We start from the raw sequence: 22,625 nt of genomic DNA, 5'->3' as shown, positions 1-22,625 counted from the left end.
CGCATCCAGCTCAGCGGTGGTCGCGTTAGCGTGACTTACCAGGGCGTTTCCGTCGGAATTGACAGTCTCGCCAATGAAGATGTGAATGCCGCCGATTGGGACGATGAAGAGCTTAACGGGGTTGGTCCTAGCTGGAATCCAGCACTCGTCCTGAGGGACGATCGGAATGTTTCCGGCGTAAAGAACACGCCCCACAGCAATGAATTAGTCGTAGCTTCCCTTGGCGGAACCCTCCCGGTTCCGGCCTCCAGACGCCGCTTGCCCCACGGTGGGCGCCAACTGTCGTTGCCTATTCGGCGGTACTCCAGAGGAGGGATCCTCATGGAGGGAAGAAGAAGTAGGGGCCATCGGGCGGAGAGTCCTCGGGATGTTGGTACGCGATTTACCCAGCTTCAGAACACTTGCATGATGACAGAGCCTACTACTGCTTGTCTGGAATTATCTGGACACTTTCGCGTTGTTAAAATGAGTTGTGGTTGTGCCTCTAGGGCTCCCAGGATCCGTCTTAAAAAGACGTTCGGATCTAGGGTTTACACGGCGAGTTCTAGCCGGAATACAAGATGCCTAACTACGGAATATTACATTGCCGTGCACGTCAAGGATCCACCTTTCCTAATGCGCTGTATTGGGTCTGGATACTTCATGAGCTTTCCTGGATCCGACTATCTTAATAGGGCGGTTAAGATCTGGCTCCTGCTTTCAGGGCTGGACTTCATCCATCTTGATCTACAGCAACTAGGCCGTCCGATGGACCATATGCCACCATCATCGTCTATGGGCCACCCGGCCTTGCTGGATCTAAGCCACGCTGTTGATACATCCATAAAATCCATAAAGTATGCTTTGATAGATTTGGACTAGAAATGCACATATCTGTGCTACCCCAGTTTGCAACAATTGGGATGAAAATGCACATCGGATACAACTATTGGGACTTGGGATGCAAATTGCTCAAAAAAAAAACTTATGCTTCGTGCACCTAGTCCATCGGAATCGGGTCTGCTTTCCCCACCAACCAGTCCACCAGACCACGAAATCCTTACCACGGCGTGCAGGCACAGCGTCAGGACAAGGCGATGCTTCTCCGCCGCCGTTTCCTCGGTCTCCCCGCCGCCGTCTCCGGCAGCCTCCGCCGCTCCCACACCTCGGCGGGCACGCGGATTCCGTGGGCCATGATGCGCCACAACACGTATCCCGTCGAGGCGCCGAGCCCGCAGGTCCGCCTCGTCGAGCCACCGCGCATCTCCGAAGTGTACCTCACGGACCACCTCGTCAAGACCACCCCCGTCCCGGACCCCGCCAGCGATGTCGTGGAAGGGCTTGGCGGCGTCGTCTGCGCCGCGAGCGGCGACGGCCTCCTCCTCCTCGTCTTCGCGCAGATGCGCCTCAGGGCTCGCATCGTCGCCAGGCAGGGCGACGTTCCGCTGCGGCTGCCGCCCGACGGCTTCGACCCCGACCACGCCCCCAACGTCACGCGCTTCGTCTTCAACCCCGTCACGCACCAGATATCCCGCCTCCCGCCCCGTGTGACCAAGTTCAACGCCGACGCGGGCCCGCTTTTCAACGTCCACATGGGCCTCGTCACGCAAGCTGACCGCGGGCACGGGCCGCCTGACAGGTTCGCCGTCGCCGAGCTGCCGGAGGGGAACCTAATGCTCCGGTTCCTCTCGGAGACGGGCAAATGGGAGACCGTGACGGTTTCGCGGTGCCAACTCCCGTCTGCGCGGCGAATGGAGATACACCACGAGGTGCTTGCGTTCCGCGGTCGCCTCTGGTGGGTCGACCAGACATGGGGAGCAATCTCCGTCGACCCGTTCAGCGACCGGCCGGAGCTCTCCTTCGTCGAGCTGCCGAGGGGAAGCGTGCTGCCTCCAGGCGCGCCCACCCGTGAGCGTGTCAGCATGCATTTCCTGGGCGATGCGCCGTCTGACGACAATGAGGACGACGGCAAGGTGTGGTGGGATCTGTACCGGCGCGTGGGTGTCAGCGAAGGGCGGCTGACGTACGTCGAGGTCTCTACGAAGGAACCATATCTTCTCAGTTCATTTGCGCTCGACGACGATGGCAGCGGCTGGACGCTGGAGCACCGGGTGGCGCTCAGCAAACTGTGGGCGGATGGAGGCTACTCGTGGCTACCCTTGAAGGAGGGGATGACGCCACGAATTGCACTTCTTGATCCACTTAACGCCAGTGTCGTGTACCTCAAGGTTGACAAGCACATTGTCGTCGTGGACATGAACATCAAGGAGGTGACCGGGAGTTACCTGTACAAAACAAACTTCGACTGCATACCCTGTGTTCTTCCACCGTGGCTTGGATCCAGCCAGATCCCTTCTGCAGGTATGACATACTTCAACTGCTGGATTACGTAATTTTCAGATTTTGTTTCAGCTTTTGATGCATAAATGCATGATCTGATTTGCTTTGTGGATCAACTTCGACATAATTTGTTATGTGTATCTTAGGGGTTGGATTTGTTGATCATAATGTGGGAATAGTCGAGTATGCTCGTCTCTACAAAATAGTAGTAATATCCTGTGTTTGGTACCAATTGGGGATGCATTGATCTTGTCCACTAGTATATCATTCCATAAGTTGTAAACTTGGAATCAAGGAATAAAATGTATCAGTTCTATCCAAAACGTATAAATGATCCTATTTACATCTCTCTGTAGCACAACATGTTTACACTGTATGTTCTACATTTTATTTCCATTTTCATATCTCTATAGTCTAGTTTTAGAAGTTAATTAAAAAATGTTGTATCCTTTGAGTAATTCATCTACACTGTACAAGTATTATCTTTCTCTAATTACTGTTGTTGATATTGCATATGGCCTATGGGTACACTGTGCTGAATTCTTCAGAACCTGCTCTCTGCTCTAACTATCATTTTCTTTGCCGCCTTAATTCTTTTATGTGATGCACAAAAACCTATAGTGATGTAAATTCTGGTGTGTTGATCTTCTTATTGCTGCTATTTATATTCTTATGCGTCGATCAAATTAACCTTGTCTAGGCAAGAAGGATGCCGAAAAAACCAAGACTTTGGCTAACGTTCTGGTTCGCTCAGACACCCCGTAGAAGAGATGCAGGTTCCAATTTACCAGCTACTGAATCTCTCGTCATTTTTTTTTCTAGATGATGCTTCTTTATTGATCCATTGTTCATTATATATCGTCCATTGACATTTTTAGGATGCTCGTGCATTGTTGTTACAAGTATCTCTTACAGCCTTAGTGCATATTTTTGCCTTTTACTACAACTATTTCAACTTGTTTTGTGTGTATTGTCAATCACATTGCTATCCTTAAACAATGTTTTTGGTTGTGTTCTAGTTGGTGTTTCAATGCAACTAGTAATATTCGCTGGAACTCAAGAATTCTAATAGTCAATCCATAGTATGGTTATGATTGTTAAGATGTGATATCTGAACTTGTTCTTCTATTCATATTCTTGTGGCACTGGCATCAACTTGTTAGGATGCCAAAAAATTATCGGTTGGTGCATGAACTCCCATGCACGTGCATTAGGAGTTTCTGAACTAGCAGGCTCAAAGAATGACTAGCCTGGTTCATCTGGTGACCACTGTATTAGAACTGAAGGATATCTAGTCCTTTCATCATGATGGCCATTGTCAGATTGTCTTCCCTTTTCCTGAAATGTTATGACCCACTGATTAAAGCCTGAAACTGTGTTAGACCAACTGGTTAAAGCTTGAAACTGAACAATTGTCATGATGCAATATTTGTTGCTGCAGTCAAGTCTTGGGTAAAAAATAAACGTGTTATCCAGATACTCAGTATATGAGCGTTTCCGTTCACTGAATTTTGTTTTGCTGTATTTGCATATCACTCATTCTCTTGGCTGTTTATTGAAATATCCCTAATGTTTATACTTTTGTTTTCAGGTTCCTTAAAACTAACAGATGCTGGTGTCTAATTAATTACGAAGCTGATGGTGGTAGCTTACTGAACTCTCATTTTAGGAAAAATCTGGAGAAGTCATGGTTTGGGGGAGCTTTGCAGTCATCTTACTGTATCTTATTTTTCGGGGAAATCTGGGAGATCTTTTAGACTGTCGGTTCGCAGCAGAACATTCCGGTAGAATTGCTAAATTAAATCAGCATGCGACTACCATCACAGAACATCCTAGATGTTGTTCTTACTAGCTACACATGTATTTTTAAGGAAAGGTTGATGCTTGAACGTGTTTACTCTTGTGAGAAATCTTATTTTAGGGTTCTGTGCGTATCACATCCATGCTTAAGTGATGATCTGTTCTGATGCAGTGTTAGTATTTGCTGCCCTGAATAATGTATGTTTTCGTGCCAATTGATGGTATATTGCTCATGTAACTTAGTTAAATTAAGAACGATTAGAACTCAATTTTGCTACCATGTGTGATGATAGATGCATGCTGCTCATCTGTTGCTCACCATTTTCCTGGGAAGCAACCTTCCCAGCTGCCTGATCGAACTTGTTGCAAATTAGACAGTACATGTGAATCCTGATGACTGCGTAAAACCAGAGGTTGGTGATGCTACTGGTAATACCTTATCAAGGGAAACTATAATTTATAACGTCAAGATTGTATGCTAATTTATCATCACTATAAAGATTGGAACAATCCGCAATTACCGTAAAAGAAATCATAACATAATATATGCTCGGGCAGTGAATGATTTAACACCTGGCTATTGCCCAGTTCAAATGGGAGTGGTTCCGTCTCCCAATTTACACAAGGACAAATTCAGTAGAAGCACTCAGGTAAAACACCACGTAGTGATGTAGTGATCTTTACCACTCGCTCTCTGTTTACTTGCAAGAATTGCTCACCTTCATGGAGGAAAAAAAGGTCGATACATCCACATGTTTAATTCTCTTATGGGAAGCCATATTTCGTGATCTTTGTGTAATGATATTGAATGTGGATGCTGCTTTCCATAGTGATGTTCAGGCAGGTGCAACTGCATCGGTCATAAGAGACAAATAGGGCAGATTCCTGGCTGGATGTTGTTCTTATTTACCCCATGTTGAATTGGCCTTGATGGCAGAAGCGATGGCCATGAGGGACGGCCTAAACCTGGTAAACCACTTGAGTTTTAATGCAGTTTAGGTGGAGTCCGATGCTTTGGAGGTGACCAGGGAATATAATGGTGATGGTTTTTTTTTTCGAGAATACGTCCTGGAAGACTTATCAATCACATAGAAAAAGAGGCCGACGGACGATACATAGCCAAGCGGCTTACAACACCCCATCTACAAACAACCCGATGAGAACGACTCGCCCCCAACATCCTACCAAAAGAGGTGAGGAGATGGAGCACGGAGCCACCGAACCGCGTCACGAACCAAGCGAGACACCACCATAGCACGATCGCGACTCCAAGACAGTCCGGACCAACATACCTCCCCTCATGAGCCTAGAAGATTCGGCGAGGAGAAGGCAGGATCCTTCGGACTTGGAGAAGCAGGTGACTAGGTTGCATCCACCGCGTCGTACATAGCGCCTCGGAGCCCCATGCCCTGGCCAGCAGCCAACACCGGCAGCGCATCACATTGCCCAGCCTCCATTTACACATCGGCCTCTCCCCAAGTAGCCTCGACAACGTCTTCAAGAAGAGAACGACGCCGTGGCGCCGTCGCCTTGCCCAATGGACTGGACATAGGGTTTTCCCTGGCACTAGCGGAGAGGAAAGGCACAATTGGGACCAAAGACCACGCCTTCAAGAAGGAAGCGGCGCCTCCGTGGTCCGCACCGGAAGACACCGGGCAGGGCTTTCACCCTGGTCCTTCACCGTCCCCCTGATGTCTACTCACGCTTCTTTTCCTGTAGACAGTGTTGGGCCTCCAAGAGCAGAGGTTTGTAGAACAACAACAAGTTTTCCCTTAAGTGGATCACCCAAGGTTTATCGAACTCAGGGAGGAAGAGGTCAAAGATATCCCTCTCAAGCAACCCTGCAATCACGATACAAGAAGTCTCTTGTGTCCCCAACACACCCAATACACTTGTCAGATCTATAGGTGCACTAGTTCGGCGAAGAGATAGTGAAATACAAGTGGTATGAATGAATATGAGCAGTAGTAACGGCGCCAGAAAATAGCTTGCTGGCGTGCAGTTGATGGTAGTAATATTGCAGGAAGTAAAGACGCAGTAAAACAGTAAATAAACGATGATTGCAGTATTTGGAAACAAGGCCTAGGAATCATACTTTCACTAGTGGACACTCTCAACATTGATCACATAACTGAATAAACAAATACTACTTTCTCTACACTCTCTTGTTGGATGACAAACACCATTCATTGTGTAGGGCTACAAGAGCACATCATTGCCGGAGTTAACAAGCTCCACAACATTCGATGTTCCTATTTAAATAACCTTAGAGTGCATAATAGATCATTGCAATTTAGACCGAGAACTAACATAGCGCACACACTGTCACCATTACACTATGAAAGGGGGAATAGATCACATCAATACTATCATAGTAATAGTTAACTCCATAATCTACAAGAGATTACAATCATAACCTACGCCAAGTACTACATGATGCACACACTGTCACCATTACATCATGAAGGAGGAATAGACTACTTTAATAACATCATTAGAGTAGCACATAGATGATATTCAACTAGATCACAAAGCTCATCATATGAATCTCAATCATGTAAGGCAGCTCATGAGATCATTGTATTGAAGTACATGGAAGAGAGATTAACCACATAGCTACCGGTACAGCCCTTAGCCTCGAGGGAGAACTACTCCCTCCTCATGGGAGACAGCAGCGGTGATGAAGATGGCGGTGATGTCGATGAAGATGCCTTTCGGGGGCAATTCCCCGTCCCGGCGGCGTGCCAGAACAGAGACTTCTGTCCCCCGAACTTGGCTTCGCGATGGCGGTGGCTCTGGAAGGTTTCTCGTACCGTGGCTTATTCTTTTAGGGTTTTCGCGACGGAGTCCTTAAGTAGGCGGAAGGGTAGTCTCGGAGGGGCCCTGGTGGGACCACACACTAGGGGGGCGCGCCCCACCCCTTGGCCGCGCCGCCCTGGCGTGTGGGCCCCCCTGGCTCTCCTCTGGTCTCTCTCCGGTGTTCTGGAAGCTTCGTGGAAAAATAAGATAGTGGGCTTTGATTTCGTCCAATTCCGAGAATATTTCCTTACTAGGATTTCTGAAACCAAAAACAGCAGAAAACAGGAACTGGCACTTCGGCATCTTGTCAATAGGTTAGTTCCGGAAAACGCATCAAAACGATATAAAGTGTGAACAAAACATGTAGGTATTGTCATAAAACTAGCATGGAACATAAGAAATTATAGATACGTTGGAGACGTATCAAGCATCCCCAAGCTTAGTTCCTACTCGCCCTCGAGTAGGTAAACGATAAAAAGAATAATTTCTGTAGTGACATGCTACTCAGAAATTCAATTCGGCTCCCGGGTGCATATGCTCCCTATACCAAAAAATTAAATTTCGAGTTGTCAAAAAAATTTGACAAAAGATTCTACATGTACATCTCCATAATATATGTGCATTTGTCAAGTTTCACGAAAAATGAATATTTTTTGTGGTCTATGTAAAAAAGAGAAAATTTATCTTGTAAAAAACATTATTTTTAGCACTGATTTTTGTCTTTTTTACATACGTCACATGACAAGTCCATTTTTTATGAAACAACTTTGTGAGTGCGTAGCACGTTGATACGTCTCCAACGTACCTATAATTTCTGATGTTTCATGCTTGTTTTATGACAATACTTACATGTTTTGCTTGCACTTTATAATGTTTTTATGCATTTTCCGGAACTAACCTATTAACAAGATGCCGAAGTGTCAGTTCCTGTTTTCTGCTGTTTTTGGTTCCAGAAAGGCTGTTCGGGCAATATTCTCGGAATTCGACGAAACGAAGACCAAACATCATAATTCACCGAGACGGACCAGGACACCGAAGGAGACCCGGAGGGGAGGCCCAGGGGCCCCACACCATAGGGCCGCGCGGGCAGGCCCCTGGCCGCGCCGGCCTATGGGGAGGGCGCCCTGGTGTCCCTCCTGCGCCGCCTCTTCGCCTATAAGACCCATTTCGACCTAAAAACGCGAGACGGATTGACGAAACTCCAGAAAGACTCCAGGGGCGCCGCCACCATCGCGAAACTCCAATTCGGGGGACAGAAGTCTCTGTTCCGGCACCCTGCCGGGACGGGGAAGTGCCCCCGGAAGCCATCTCCATCAACGCCACCGCCTCCATCATGCTCCGTGAGTAGTTCCCCCATGGACTACGGGTTCTAGCTGTAGCTAGTTGGTATCATCTCTCCCATGTACTTCAATACAATGATCTCATGAGCTGCCTTACATGATTGAGATTCATCTGATGTAATCGGTGTTGTGTTTGTTGGGATCCGATGGATTGTTACGTTATGATTAGTCTATCTATAAAGTTTGTGAAGTTATTGTTGCTGCAATCTTGTTATGCTTAATGCTTGTCACTAGGGCCCAAGTGGCATGATCTTAGATTTAAGCTCTATACTTATTGCTTAGATTGTATCTACAAGTTGTATGCACATGTCTAGGTCCGGAACCAAAGGCCCCAAAGTGACAGAAATTGGGACAACTGGAGGGGAAGGCTTAGATATGAGGATCACATGTTTTCACGGAGTGTTAATGCTTTGCTCCGGTGCTCTATTAAAAGGAGTACCTTAATTTCCAGTAGATTCCCTTGAGGCCCGACTGCCACCGGCTGGTAGGACAAAAGATGTTGTACAAGTTTCTCATTGCGAGCACGTATGACTATATATGAGAAACATGCCTACATGATTAATGATCTTGATGTTCTGTCTTAATGCTATTTCAATCCTATCAATTGCCCAACTGTAATTTGTTCACCCAACACTTGTTATTGGAGAGTACCACTAGTGTAGATAGCTGGGAACCCCGGTCCATCTTTCATCATCATATACTCGTTCCACATGTCATTGGAAGTAGTATCAACTATTTTCTGGTGCCACTGCTCTCATATTACTGCTACTGCTGCTGTGTTACTGTTACTACTGCTCTCATATTACTGCTGCTTTCACATCACCCATGTTACTAGTGCTTTTCCAGGTGCAGCTGAATTGACAACTCAGTTGTTAAGGCTTATAAGTATTCTTTACCTCCCCTTGTGTTGAATCAATAAATTTGGGTTTTACTTCCCTCGAAGACTGTTGCGATCCCCTATACTTGTGGGTTATCAAGACTATTTTCTGGCGCCGTTGCCGGGGAGGCATAGCTCTACTCATAAGTTCACCTGGGGAGTACACTCTACCTCTCTCTCTCTGTTTTTATTTTATTTTGTTTTGCTTAGTTTACTTTTGTCTAGTTTATTTTTGCTTAGTTTATTTCTGTCTAGTATTATTTTGCTTAGTTTACTTTTGTCTAGTTTATTTTTGTCTTGTTTTATTTTCCCTATATACCCGAAAATCCATAAAATTTTGAAAAACCGAAAAATTAAAAACTGCTATTATGGGAGAACCTACAACCTACTTGGAGCTTATAGAATATTATAATAATTATAGAGAATCAAGAGCGGGAAAAGTGATGAGTGCTGTGATAGAAAAATTGAATACAATTGCTAAAATCTTGCTTAAACGCCATGATATAAACTGTTGCTCTCAACAGGACACTAAACATCTTAAATTTCAATGTGGCTTTAGTGAGGAATTTTTAATTAAGAACTATAATCGGAATAGCTATATTCATTTTGGGTTCGAAGAGGTAGAACAATTTGTCATATTTATGGGAGCCTCTGAGATAGAATCCTTCATTGCTAAAAATTATGAAACTTGTGTTGTTTGTAAGGACCTTAAAGATTATGTCTCTTCTATCCTTAATTTTTGCATAGAAAGCTACAGTGATAATCCTTATATCATTGATTATAAAGAGAGACTCATTAATGCACAAGAATGCACTCACAATTTGCAGGAACCGGTGGAAGAAGAAACTGATGAACCTAAAAGCTCATTGGATGAAAAAGAGGAGGAAATTGATGAACCTGAAAGCTCATTGGATGAAAAAGAAGAGGAGAGTGATGAACAAAAGGAGGAAGAATGGATTAGCTACCCATGCCAACCTTCTAATGAGAGTAACTCTTTGTCTCTTACTCTATTTGATTGTCCTCCATGCTTACCGAAAGAGGATGAATGTTATGTTCCTGTGGATTCTCTTGAAATATTCCCTATGAGTAAAACTTGTGAGAATAATTATGCTACTGTCATTTATGATAATCCATGCTATTTTGATAAATCTTATGATAATGCTTTGTTTGTGCCTGATGTCGAAATGCATGGTACTAAAGAGTTTTGCTTGGCAAATGTTTATGATAAATCTCTAGATGATGGTCCTATGTTACTTGATAATATTAATTGTACTACTAATGAAAATGGGATTGGAGAGTTATTAACTTTATCTATGAGTCTGATGTCTACGGGTGCTTCTATTCTTGTAGACAGTGTTGGGCCTCCAAGAGCAGAGGTTTGTAGAACAGCAGCAAGTTTCCCTTAAGTGGATCACCCAAGGTTTATCGAACTCAGGGAGGAAGAGGTCAAAGATATCCCTCTCATGCAACCCTGCAACCACAAAGCAAGAAGTCTCTTGTGTCCCCAACACACCTAATAGGTGCACTAGTTCGGCGAAGAGATAGTGAAATACAAGTGGTATGAATGAATATGAGCAGTAGTACGGCGCCAGAAAAGTGCTTGCTGGCGTGCAGATGATGGCAGTAATATTGCAGGAAGTATAGATGCAAAGAAACAAGAAACAAGCAGCGATAGCAGTATTTAGGAACAAGGCCTAGGGATCATACTTTCACTAGTGGACACTCTCAACATTGATCACATAACAGAATAAATAGATAGATGCTAGACTCTACACCCTCTTGTTGGATGATGAACACCACTAATTGTGTAGGATTACACGAACCCTCAATGCCGGAGTTAACAAGCTCCACAATATTCGATGTTCATATTTAAATAACCTTAGAGTGCATAACAGATCAACATAACCAAACCAAGTACTAACATAGCAGGCACACTGTCACCTTCACACTACGAAAGGAGGAATAGATCACATCAATACTATCATAGCAATAGTTAACTTCATAATCTACAAGAGATCACAATCATAGCCTACGCCAAGTACTACACGATGCACACACTGTCACCATTACACCGTGCAGGAGGAATAAACTACTTTAATAACATCACTAGAGTAGCACACAGATAAATTGTGATACAAAACACATTGCAATCATAAAGGGATATAAATAAGCACTTCACTATGCCATTCATAACAGTGAATAAGTATTCTGTGAAATATAGCCTAAGAGACCCACACGGTGCACACACTGTCACCTTTACACACGTGGGACAAGGAGTCTCCGGAGATCACATAAGTAAAACCCACTTGACTAGCATAATGACATCTAGATTACAAGCATCATCATATGAATCTCAATCATGTAAGGCAGCTCATCAGATTATTGTATTGAAGCACATAGGAGAGAGATTAACCACATAGCTACCGGTACAGCCCCGAGCCTCGATGGAGAACTACTCCCTCCTCATGGGAGACAGCAGCGTTGATGAAGATGGCAGTGGTGTCGATGGAGAAGCCTTCCGGGGGCACTTCCCCGTCCCGGCGGCGTGCCGGAACAGAGACTCCTGTCCCCCAGATCTTGGCTTCGCGATGGCGGCGGCTCTGGAAGGTTTTCTCTGGTTTCGTCGAACGTGATAGGGTTTTCGCGATGGAGGCTTTAAGTAGGTGGAAGGGCAAGGTCGGTGGAGTCCTGGTGGGACCACACAATAGGCCGGCGCGGCCAGGGCTTGGGCCGCGCCGCCCTACTGTGTCCCCACCTCGTGGCCCCACTTCGTTTCCTCTTTGGACTTCTGGAAGCTTCGTGGAAAAATAGGACCCTGGGCGTTGATTTCGTCCAATTCCGAGAATATTTCCTTACTAGGATTTCTGAAACCAAAAACAGCAGAAAACAGGAACTAGCACTTCGACATCTCGTCAATAGGTTAGTTCCGGAAAACGCATAATAATGACATAAAGTATGCATAAAACATGTAGATATCATCAATAATGTGGCATGGAACATAAGAAATTATCGATACGTCGGAGACGTATCAGCATCCCCAAGCTTAGTTCCTGCTCGTCCCGAGTAGGTAAACGATAACAAAGATAATTTCTGGAGTGACATGCCATCATAACCTTGATCATACTATTGTAAGCATATGTAATGAATGCAGCGATCAAAACAATGGTAATGACATGAGTAAACAAATGAATCATAAAGCAAAGACTTTTCATGAATAGTACTTCAAGACAAGCATCAATAAGTCTTGCATAAGAGTTAACTCATAAAGCAATAAATCAAAGTAAAGGTATTGAAGCAACACAAAGGAAGATTAAGTTTCAGCGGTTGCTTTCAACTTATAACATGTATATCTCATGGATAGTGTCAATGTAAAGTAATATAACAAGTGCAATATGCAAGTATGTAGGAATCAATGCATAGTTCACACAAGTGTTTGCTTGTCATGAAGCCGGCGAGCGTACGGTGTCCGCGCTCGTGCAGCGCATCTACGCCATGGACTTCATCAACGACAACGCGGGCTGCTTCGCCAACGGCGGCATCTTCCCCAAGAACGGCCGCGTCATCGAGTTTGGCAGCCACCGCGTCTACTTCGGCACCGTCCCTGTGCGCCAGCGCCTCTCGCCGGTTCTGGTGGCGCCGGACCCGCCAAGATGGCTCTGTGCTGGCCGCGCCGCCGGCAGCGTCGAGGTAATGATGACCGGCGTGGTTGGTGCAGGAAAAGAAGCTGTGGGTGAAGGTGCTGGTCGTGCGGTTTCGACCCGTGCGGCCAAGCCACCGCTGGAGCGCGACGCAGGCGCAGCGGCAGCATCGTCCGCGCCACCAGAAACACCGCTCCAAGCGGCGATGAACGTTCTCGCCACCCCCATCGCGCAGAACATCGACCCGGCAGCGGCTCAGGCGGAGTTGGAGGCGCAGCGCCAGAAGGTGCTCGAGAGCGGCAAGGACATCGTCCGGGCGCAACGCGAGCTGAACCTAACCCTACGTGAGTATAACGCTGCCCATGGCTTTGCTTCAGTTAGCGTGCATGCTGCTAGGATGCCGGAAAACCGGCTAAAAGCTCGCAACCTAGATCAGGATTTGCGCAAAGAAATTCTTGCCGGCAAAAGTACCTCTGCATCTGTTAGCATCGTGGAAAAACCTAAATACAGTAGCCCGGATAAAACTATAAAAGCTGCTAAAGCTGCAGTAGAGCTATGCGAGTCGCTTTCCGGAGATGCTTTGGCAAAACAGCAAGAGCGTGTTAGAGAGCTGCTAGAAACTATTGAGCAGCAAAATGCTGAGCAGCTGGCTAAGCTGAACAAGGCCGCGGCCTCAAAATCCGCGTGTTCAACAAAGAATGCCGGAAGCAAGTCCCATGGGCAGGCATCGTCCCCCCATCCGGACAGAAGAAGAGAAAAAGAAATGAACGCACAGCAGATGACTGTGTATGATCCGGTTCTTGCCGGAAAGCAACAAGCCGGGCAACACGATGCCGGTAGAAAAAGCCAAGGGGCAGGTCGAGGCTACGCCAGAGGGGACTATGCCGGAAACAATCATGCCGGTAGATATGAAACCGGGCAAAACTATCGAGCTGCAAGGGCAGCGTGTGAAGAAATGCCACCACCAAGGTACCGGCAGGCAAGAGCCGCAGAACCGGAAAGATACGGAGATGGAGATTCCGAAGTAGAGCGAACAAGAGTTTACCGGAACCCCTTGGGAGACCGCCTGGGGGAGAGATGTTTGCCAGACCAGGATGCGAGGCACAGGCTGGATAGAGTACATCTTTCCGAAATGATCGAATCTGAGGGTCCTCCTGGCCCTAAGTGTTTTGGCCCACGGATCATGGGAGAGGAGCCACCGGTACGCAATTTCCAGCTGCCTCGAGACACAAAAACGTATGATGGCACGACCAAGCCGGAAGATTGGCTGGCGGACTATGTCACAGCTGTTTATGTAGCTGGTGGTGGAGTGAACCGGCGTTGGGCGGTGAGAATCATACCGTCCTACCTGGTAGGCCCTGCACGGATTTGGCTTAACAACTTGCCGGCAGGAAGCATCAACGGATGGCTGGACTTTGAGGAAGCCTTCGTGAACAACTTTAGTAGCATTTACAAGAGGCAAAACCGGCCCCAACAGCTCGCTTTATGCCAGCAACGTGCCGGAGAGACAGACAGAGATTATCTCACCCGGTGGAACTCAACAAGAAACACGTGTGAAGGAGTGATTGAGGCACAAGCAATTGCTTGGTTCAGTCAAGGGTGCCGGAGAGGATCACCGCTGTGGCAAAAGCTGCAGAGAAGCATGCCAGCAACCTTGGCAGAGATGATACGTGTGGCGGACAGCTATGCATTGGGAGACCCATTGCAACCGGCAGTACAAGCTGAGCCGGAGCAGCAACAGGAACAATACCGGGACAACCGGAATCACAAGAGAAGGGAAGATTTTCCGGATCGAAGGTACGCTCCGCAGCACGTTGCTGCCGTGCAAGAAAATTATGATGCCGGCGGCAGCCAAAGGCAGAAAACCGGATCGCAGCCATGGGCGGGTCCAAAAAAGCAGTGGGTCGAAAAGAAACCCTGGGGCCAGAAAAAGAATTGGCAGGAACCCGTAAAATACACCATGGAAGCCGCCATGGATCAACCTTGCCAGTGGCACACGCCGAACCCGGATCACCCGTCAAACCACCTGACGAAGGATTGTTCTTGGACTAAGTACTTGATGCAAAAGGGAGCGGTAAAGGACGCGCAGGCACAAGGGTGCTCAACAGTGTTACCACCATCGCAAGATATGCTGCGCCAGCAACAACTACCACCACCGCCACCACTCACCGGAGCAAATGCTTTACCGGTACAGCAGCAGCCAAACCGGCAGCAGTACCAGCAAGTTAACCGGGTGGAGCAAAACGATGATCAACCACCTCCACCGGCACCTTTAGGCCGGAATGTTTACGAGGGCCCGCATATGTGTTGTGTTGTCTTTGTCACTGAGCCAACAGACAGGCAAAGTGTGCGCCGCCGCTCCATGGAGGTCAATGCTGTGATGCCGGCAGTCCCCAAATACATGTTGTGGACAGATCAGGAAATTACCTGGTCATTTAAGGATCACCCTAGGATCATGCCAAATCCGGGTGGATACGCTCTTGTTGTGGACCCAATCATGAAAGGGCCGCAAACTCGAGTTAAATTCAGCAAGGTGCTAATAGACAACGGCAGCAGCATAAACATCATGTACAAGCACACCATGCATACGCTGGGCATAACAGAAAACATGCTTCAGCCCACGCGTACGACGTTCCACGGAATCGTTCCGGGCTTGTCCTGTGCCCCGGTAGGAAAAGTTCGGGTGGACGTAGCATTTGGGGGACGTGACAATTGCTGGGTTGAAAATATCGAGTTTGAGGTGGTGGATCTAGACAGTCCTTACCATGCGTTGCTGGGAAGACCGGCATTGGCAGCTTTCATGGCTACCACTCATACGGCTTACCTCAAGATGAAGATGCCGGCACCTCGTGGACCCTTAACTGTGGTAGGGAACTATAAGGTCTCACTAGAAACTGCATCTGCCGGATCAAACCTGGCGGAGTCGCTGGTGATCGCGGAGGAAAAGAAAAGGATGCAAACTGCGGTTGCGCTGGCTCAATCTTCACAGTTGAGTTTAGCGGCAATGAGTGGAAGCCTGGGCTCACCGGCATTCAAGCCGACAAATGAAACAAAGGACATTGTGCTGGATCCGGCTTACCCAGAGCGCACCGTTCGCATCGGTGCCGGACTTGATCAAGCATAGGAAAACGCGCTCGTCAGCTTCCTCCGTGAGAATCGGAATATCTTTGCCTGGTCAACTGATGACTTGGTAGGTGTTCCGAGGGAGCTGGCTGAGCACTCTTTAAACGTCCGGAAGGATGCCAAGCCGGTGCGACAACCCTTGAGCCGGTTCGCTGAAGATAGAAGGAAAATCATAGGAGAGGAGGTGACAAAACTGCTCGTTGCCGGATTCATCGTGGAGGTCACGCACACAGAGTGGCTGGCCAATCCGGTAATGGTCGAGAAGAAAAAAGATGAAAACCTGGAGGCAAAAGCTCCAAAGGTATGGCGCATGTGCATCGACTACACTAACCTAAACAAAGCTTGCCCAAGAGATCCTTTCCCTTTTCCACGAATCGATCAAGTGATTGATTCAACTGCTGGGTGTGAGTTGTTGTCCTTCCTGGATGCGTATTCCGGTTTCCATCAAATTCCCTTGAAAAAGGAAGATCAAATAAAAACTGCGTTCATTACCCCGCATGGGGCTTATTGCTATGTTACTATGCCCTTTGGTTCGCGCAACGCTGGTGCAACGTACCAGCGCTGTATGCAAAAATGCTTGTTTGATCAAATCGGAAAGAATGTGCAAGTCTATGTAGACGACATTGTGATAAAAACCAAGGTAAAGAACACCTTAATCGATGACATCCGGCAAACATTCGATAACCTAAGACGGTTCCGGATGAAACTTAATCCGGCAAAGTGCACCTTCGGTGTCCCTGCCGGCAAGTTGCTCGGTTTCCTGGTGTCAAGCCGGGGCATTGAAGTCAATCCGGTAAAAATACGGGCAATAGAAAGAATGACTATCCCACGAGAACTAAAAGATGTGCAAAAATTTACCGGTAGCTTGGCATCGCTAAGCCGGTTCATAAGCAGGTTGGGAGAAAAAGCTCTGCCACTCTATGCTCTCATGAAAAAATCTGACACGTTCGTCTGGACTCCTCAGGCAGACGCAGCGTTTAAAGAGCTAAAAACAATGCTAGCCGCGGCACCCATACTGGCTTCACCTCTAGAAAGAGAGCCTATGCTATTATACATAGCGGCAACAAACCGGGTTGTGAGCGTAGTGGTTGTGGTTGAAAGAGAAGAGGAAGGAAAAACCGTCCAGAGGCCGGTATACTACCTGAGCGAGGTGCTCTCCCTCTCAAAACAAAACTACCCTCACTTTCAAAAAATGACTTATGGCGTGTACATGGCCGCCACCAAACTCAAGCATTACTTTGAGGAGCACCCCATGAAAGTGGTGAGTGAAGCACCAATCTCCGATATCATGTGCAACAAGGACGCTAGTGGAAGGATTGCAAAGTGGGCAATTCAGATATCACCATACGTGCCGGTATATGAAAGAAGAGATGCCATAAAATCACAGGCTTTGGCTGACTTCCTCGTCGATTGGGCGGAAATGTAATACAAACCGCCAGATCAGAGGATAGAATACTGGAAAATGCACTTTGATGGATCCAAACTCAAAGAGGGTCTAGGTGCTGGTGTGGTGCTTACCTCGCCAAAAGGAGATCACCTCCGGTATGTTTTGCAAGTGCATTTCAGGGCATCAAATAACGTCGCTGAGTATGAGGCCTTGATCCATGGATTAAAGGTCGCAAAAGAAATCGGTGCGCACCGGATCGTTTGCTATGGGGATTCAGATCTTGTGGTACAGCAGTGTTCCGGGGATTGGGATGCAAAAGATGCCAACATGGCCTCGTACCGGTTTCACGTGCAGAAGATTGCCGGATTCTTCGAAGGGTGTGAGTTTCACCATGTGCCGCGCGCAGAAAATGAAGCCGCGGATGCTTTGTCCAAGCTGGGCTCATCTAGGCAAGAAATCCCTCCCGGAATAGCTTTGGCTCACTTAAGGGTACCATCGATCAAACCAAGCCCGGAATCGGAATCAATTTTCGTACCGGAATCGCATGCAGTACCCATGGACATCGATGAAGGGAACTCGAGGACTGCTCCGGTAAGCTCGGGGACTGCTGTACCTATACCGGAAGAAATGATGCTGGTAGATAGCATGGAGATAGATGCACCGGTGTTTTTGGTTCGAGAGACACCGTCGTGGGTTAAACCTATCAAGGAATTCCTGATCAACGGCACCTTGCCGGATGACGAAAATGAATCAAGGAGAATCCAAAGAAGGTCTAAAGCATATACATTCATCAATGGTGAGGTGTACAAGAGAAGTGTTACCGGTGTCCTTCAAAAATGTGTGGAACCGGAAGAGGGGAAAGAAATGCTCGAGGAGATTCACCAAGGAGAATGTGGCCATCATGCTTCATCAAGGGCGCTGGTAGCAAAAGTATTCTAGCATGGGTTTTATTGGCCCACTGCTTTGGAAAACGCTGAGGATTTAGTGAGAAAATGCAACGGGTGCCAGAGGTACGCCAAGCAAAGTCATACCCCAGCGTCCGGTTTAAAGACAATACCATTAATATGGCCGTTCGCTGTTTGGTGCCTAGATATGGTTGGCCCATTCAAAACTGCAAGAAGCAGCATGACTCACATCTTGGTTATGGTGGACAAATTCACCAAGTGGCTAGAAGTGAAACCTATCGCAAAATGTGATGGGCACACAGCGGTGAAATTCTTAAAAGATGTCATTTTGCGGTATGGATACCCGCACAGCATCATCACTGACAATGGAACCAACTTTGCTCAAGGTGAGTTCAAAAGGTTTTGTGAGGACAAGAACATACGGTTGGATTTGTGCTCAGTGGCACACCCACAGGGCAATGGCCAAGTGGAAAGAATGAACGCTTTGGTACTGCCCGGTATCAAACCAAGACTCATCGATGCGGTGGAAAAATCACCGGGATGTTGGCTCGATGAGCTACCATCAGTACTGTGGAGTATAAGAACGACTCCAAACCGGTCTACCGGATACACTCCGTTCTTTATGGTTTATGGAGCAGAAGCGGTCATACCAACTGACATCATTCATGATTCACCAAGGGTACAGCTTTATACTGAGCAAGAGGTCAAAGAGGCCAGAGAAAATGATGTGGACTTGCTAGAAGAAGCAAGAGAGCTAGCTTTGGCAAGAACGGCCATTTACCAACAAAACCTCAGACGCTATCATAGCCGGAAGGTTAACCCGAGAGTTTTCCGAGAAGGAGATCTCGTGCTACGCCTAGTGCAGCGTACTGAAGGCCGGCATAAGCTTTTGCCACCATGGGAAGGTCCCTTCATTGTAAGCAAGGTGCTTCACAATGATGCATATTACTTGATCGATGCACATGAGTGGAAAAAAGGAAAGGCGGACAGGTCCGGAGAGGAGAGCAAGCGTCCATGGAACGTAGCTTTGTTGCGTCCTTTCTACTCTTGAAGCTGTGATGTAAGGAGTTCCTTTTTTTTACCTTATATGCTATGAATAAAAGATGCCGGAACCTTGAATGAATCTCGGGGACTGCCCCAATAAGGTTGCATGTAACTTGTTTATTTTTTCAGTTTACCGGCTGCTTATTGAACGTTTTTTCTTTCCGGTTTAGTAGTGTGCTAAGTCCTACCGGAGTCTTCGACTCTGCTGCTGTCCGCAACCCGGCTTCATGGCAAGCAAGATAAACCAGTAGGGGATAAGCACATGAACTGCGGAGAGGGAGAGCACGAAAGAACAATCCGGAAAATTTGACTAACCCCGGTTAAACCGGTTTTTTGCAAAATTTCGAAGTTATTTCTAAGTTCAAGAAAATGCTTGTTTGGTGAAAGAACCTTGCGCTCATACGCCAAAGAACGCCCAGAGAAGGCAGGCAGAGCCAAGGCAAAAGAACCAAGTATGCATCGAATTGGATGCGGAAACAATTGGGAAATCTTTGCAGTGCAGGATAAAAGCAGAACCAAAAGCAAATATGCTAAGGCAAACTCAAGATAATTAACTACCGCTATAACTTACCGGCACAAAATGTTGTGTGACAACCAAAAGCGAACTTAAAGTTTTACATCATACACCCCGGCATACCGGGGTCGAATTTAACGAGTTCTGTTGTAAAGCGAGCAGGAGCAGATAAATAATTCAGGCGACGGGGGCATCAGGTGGAGCAGCACCGGTCTCGGTGTCTTCAGGGGGAGCAGTGCTGGCCTCGGGAGCTTCCGGCGGCACATCCTCGGCAGCCTCATCTTCATCTCCCTCTTCTTCTTCCTCATTGCTGAGGTAGTCCTTGACACCAGGAGGGGGAGGGATGAAGGTGCGGACCTCGGCATACTCAACAAGCCGGTAGGCCCGGTCTTGCCGCTTTGCAGTAAGCGCCGGATCCGTGTCGGTGGGAGCATCTTGGCGTACGCCTTGAAGAGCATCCAGATCCAGATCCGGGTACCAGGAGCATGCGGAGCGCAGCGCCGTGTCAGCTCCGGCACGAGCCGCGGAGCATTGCCACTCGCGAATCCGGCGCCCGGCATCCTTGAGCCGGTGGGCGGTAAGCGTGATGTTTGCCGGCATCTTCTCCTCAGGCCACAGCACCTTGAAGAGTTGGACGGCGGCGTCCGGTAGGTCGCCAAGGAGCCGGTCGACGGAGCGCATGTGTTGGACTCGCGCGGAGAGGGCGACCAGATAGTCGTACCCGTCCCAATGCGCCTCCATGTTGGGAAATTGCCGCGCTACCCGATCCTCCATCACCTTCTTCACAGCGTGGGCCTGTGAGTCCGGGAAATGCTCTACAGGAGGAAGGGAAAAGCATAAACACAAGATACCGGGAAATAGCATGCCGGAAGAAAAAGGAACACAGATACATCTTCAAAAGGAGAAAGCTTATAAGCGAAAGAAGGGACAAGGCAGGGACTTACGGAAAGCCAGCGCGTCAATCTGCATAACCAACCGATCATATTCCTTGTGATCAGTGGTCATGACATCAATGAGGCGCTCCGCTGCCTTCCGCGCCTTCCTTTCCTCCTCCAGCTCTGCCGTCAGTACTGTGTTGGAGTTCGTGGAGTCCTCCACGACCTCCGCCAGCCTGGCCTCAGCGGCAACCCGGGCATCCTTCAGAGCTTGCTCATGCTGGAGCGCGGCTTGCATAGCCTGCTCCTTCAGCTTCCTCGAGGCGGTCTTCTGGGCGTTCAGTGCCTCGTGGTGCTCCTTGATGAGCTGCTCTTTCTCGCCTAAATACCGGAAAGAAAGGTGTTAGCAAGTGGCAATAGATGAAATGAAAAAAGAACGGGTTAACTGGAAAAGAAAGCGTGGTACCTTGAAGCTTGACAACCTGGGCCCTAAGGGCCTCGATGGTAGCTTCCGGAACAGCTGTTAAACAAAAAGATGCGTAAATATCAAAGAAGAAAACATTCCGGTGAAAAGATGCCGGAGGAAAAGAAAGAAAACAAACCTTGGCAGTGGCTGTGGGCCTCGGCAAGGTCCCGATGCTCCCACAGAAGCTCCTCAAAGAGTTGCTTCCGGGCATCCGCGGTGCTCTGTTCAAAGGAAGATGGTTATGAGAAAGAAAGAAACAAAGATCTTAACCCGAAACTCGGGGACTGGCTATGCCGGTCTCTAGCGTTTCTAGTTAAAGTTTCGCGCTAAAAGCTACGCTCTCAACACGAAACTCGGGGACTGGGAGGATAGACAAGATCCGGAAAGAAAAGAAACCGGCATCAACAAAAATTACAAGAGGGTTGGCAAAACTTACCACCACGTTGCTGGTGGCATCGTACCATGCACTGTCAAACTCCTTCACGGCGCGTTTAAGCCGCGTGAAGTGTTCTTCAGTGGACCGAGGCCCAGCAGGGTCTGGCGCTGGAAGGCGGTCCTTCCCCAGGCCGCGGGTAGATGCAGAGATATCCGCATCATTCCACTTTTGGGCGTAGGGGAGAAGGTGCCCCAGGTCCTTACCCGCGCGATTCAGCTCAACGATCCGGCCTAGGAGGCCGGAAGGTTTTTCTGGGACAGCAGCAGCAGCAGGGCCGACATGCAGCACCACGGACCGCGAGCCGCCTGAGGCGTCGCCCTCCACGGCCTTGCCCCGAGAAGCCCCGGGCTTGAGGAACTTGGTGATCTTGGGGGTCTCTGGCGGCGCCATTCGCTTGGCCGCGGAAGGTCCTTGGCTTGGTGACGGTGTCGGCGTGGTCCCGGTAGGAGGAGAAGATACCGGCGTGGAAGTATCCGGCGCGGTGGGGGAAGAGCTTGGCTGCTTCTGTTTTTTCTTCTTCGGGGAAGGAGGAACCAGAGGTTCCGCCTGCCCGGCATCTGTCTCGTCGGCGCCGATGTTGCGGGCGCCGGTGTCTTGGGCTTCAGGAGGGGAGGTGAAATCCTCCTCCGCGCGGTGATCAGGAGGTGTAGGGGCCGCGCACCCCGAACTTGTATTGCCTCCCGGAGGGGAGGCAGAGGTGTTGCCGGCACCAGATGGTGCCGGACTTGAATGAGGAGGAGGAGTTGAGATCCTTGCGGAGCCGGCAGAGCCCTCCGGCTTGGAACCAAGCTCAAGCACAGGGCTGAAAGAGAGAAAAAAGAGCAAGTTGGAAAAAAGCAACCGGAAAGGAACTTGATGAAAACGGAGAGAACATAAAAAAGAAATGAAGAACTTACCCGGAAGAAACCGGCATCCGCTTTTGCTTGTAGCGCTTCGTGCTTACCTGCTTCCCGCCAAGGATTTCTGTCCGAGGGTGTTTGGCAGGAGGAGCATGGCTAGGGCCGGCGCCAGCGGCTGGAGCATTATTCTTCTGGCCTTCGGCCGTAAGTTTGTCCAGGAACTCATCCCCAACCTCAGCCTGCAGGGGAGCCACGTGCTCATG

General features: G+C 48.3%; 1 protein-coding gene across 1 annotated transcript in view; it reads left to right on the top strand.

Moving 5' to 3' along the window:
• The first annotated feature begins 1,007 nt into the window (after positions 1–1,007).
• The window catches only part of LOC127336505 (uncharacterized), a 228,661-nt gene continuing 207,043 nt past the window's right edge, over positions 1,008–22,625 (top strand). Inside the window, exon 1 of the mRNA XM_071822717.1 lies at positions 1,008–2,340. Within this exon, the coding sequence (XP_071678818.1) occupies positions 1,077–2,340 (1,264 nt within the window). The 5' untranslated portion in view covers positions 1,008–1,076. The remainder of the gene's footprint in view (positions 2,341–22,625) is intronic.

Source organism: Lolium perenne, chromosome 1 (genome assembly GCF_019359855.2).
Source record: "Lolium perenne isolate Kyuss_39 chromosome 1, Kyuss_2.0, whole genome shotgun sequence".
Taxonomy (NCBI): Eukaryota; Viridiplantae; Streptophyta; class Magnoliopsida; order Poales; family Poaceae; genus Lolium; species Lolium perenne.
This window is presented reverse-complemented; position numbering and strand designations above follow the sequence as displayed.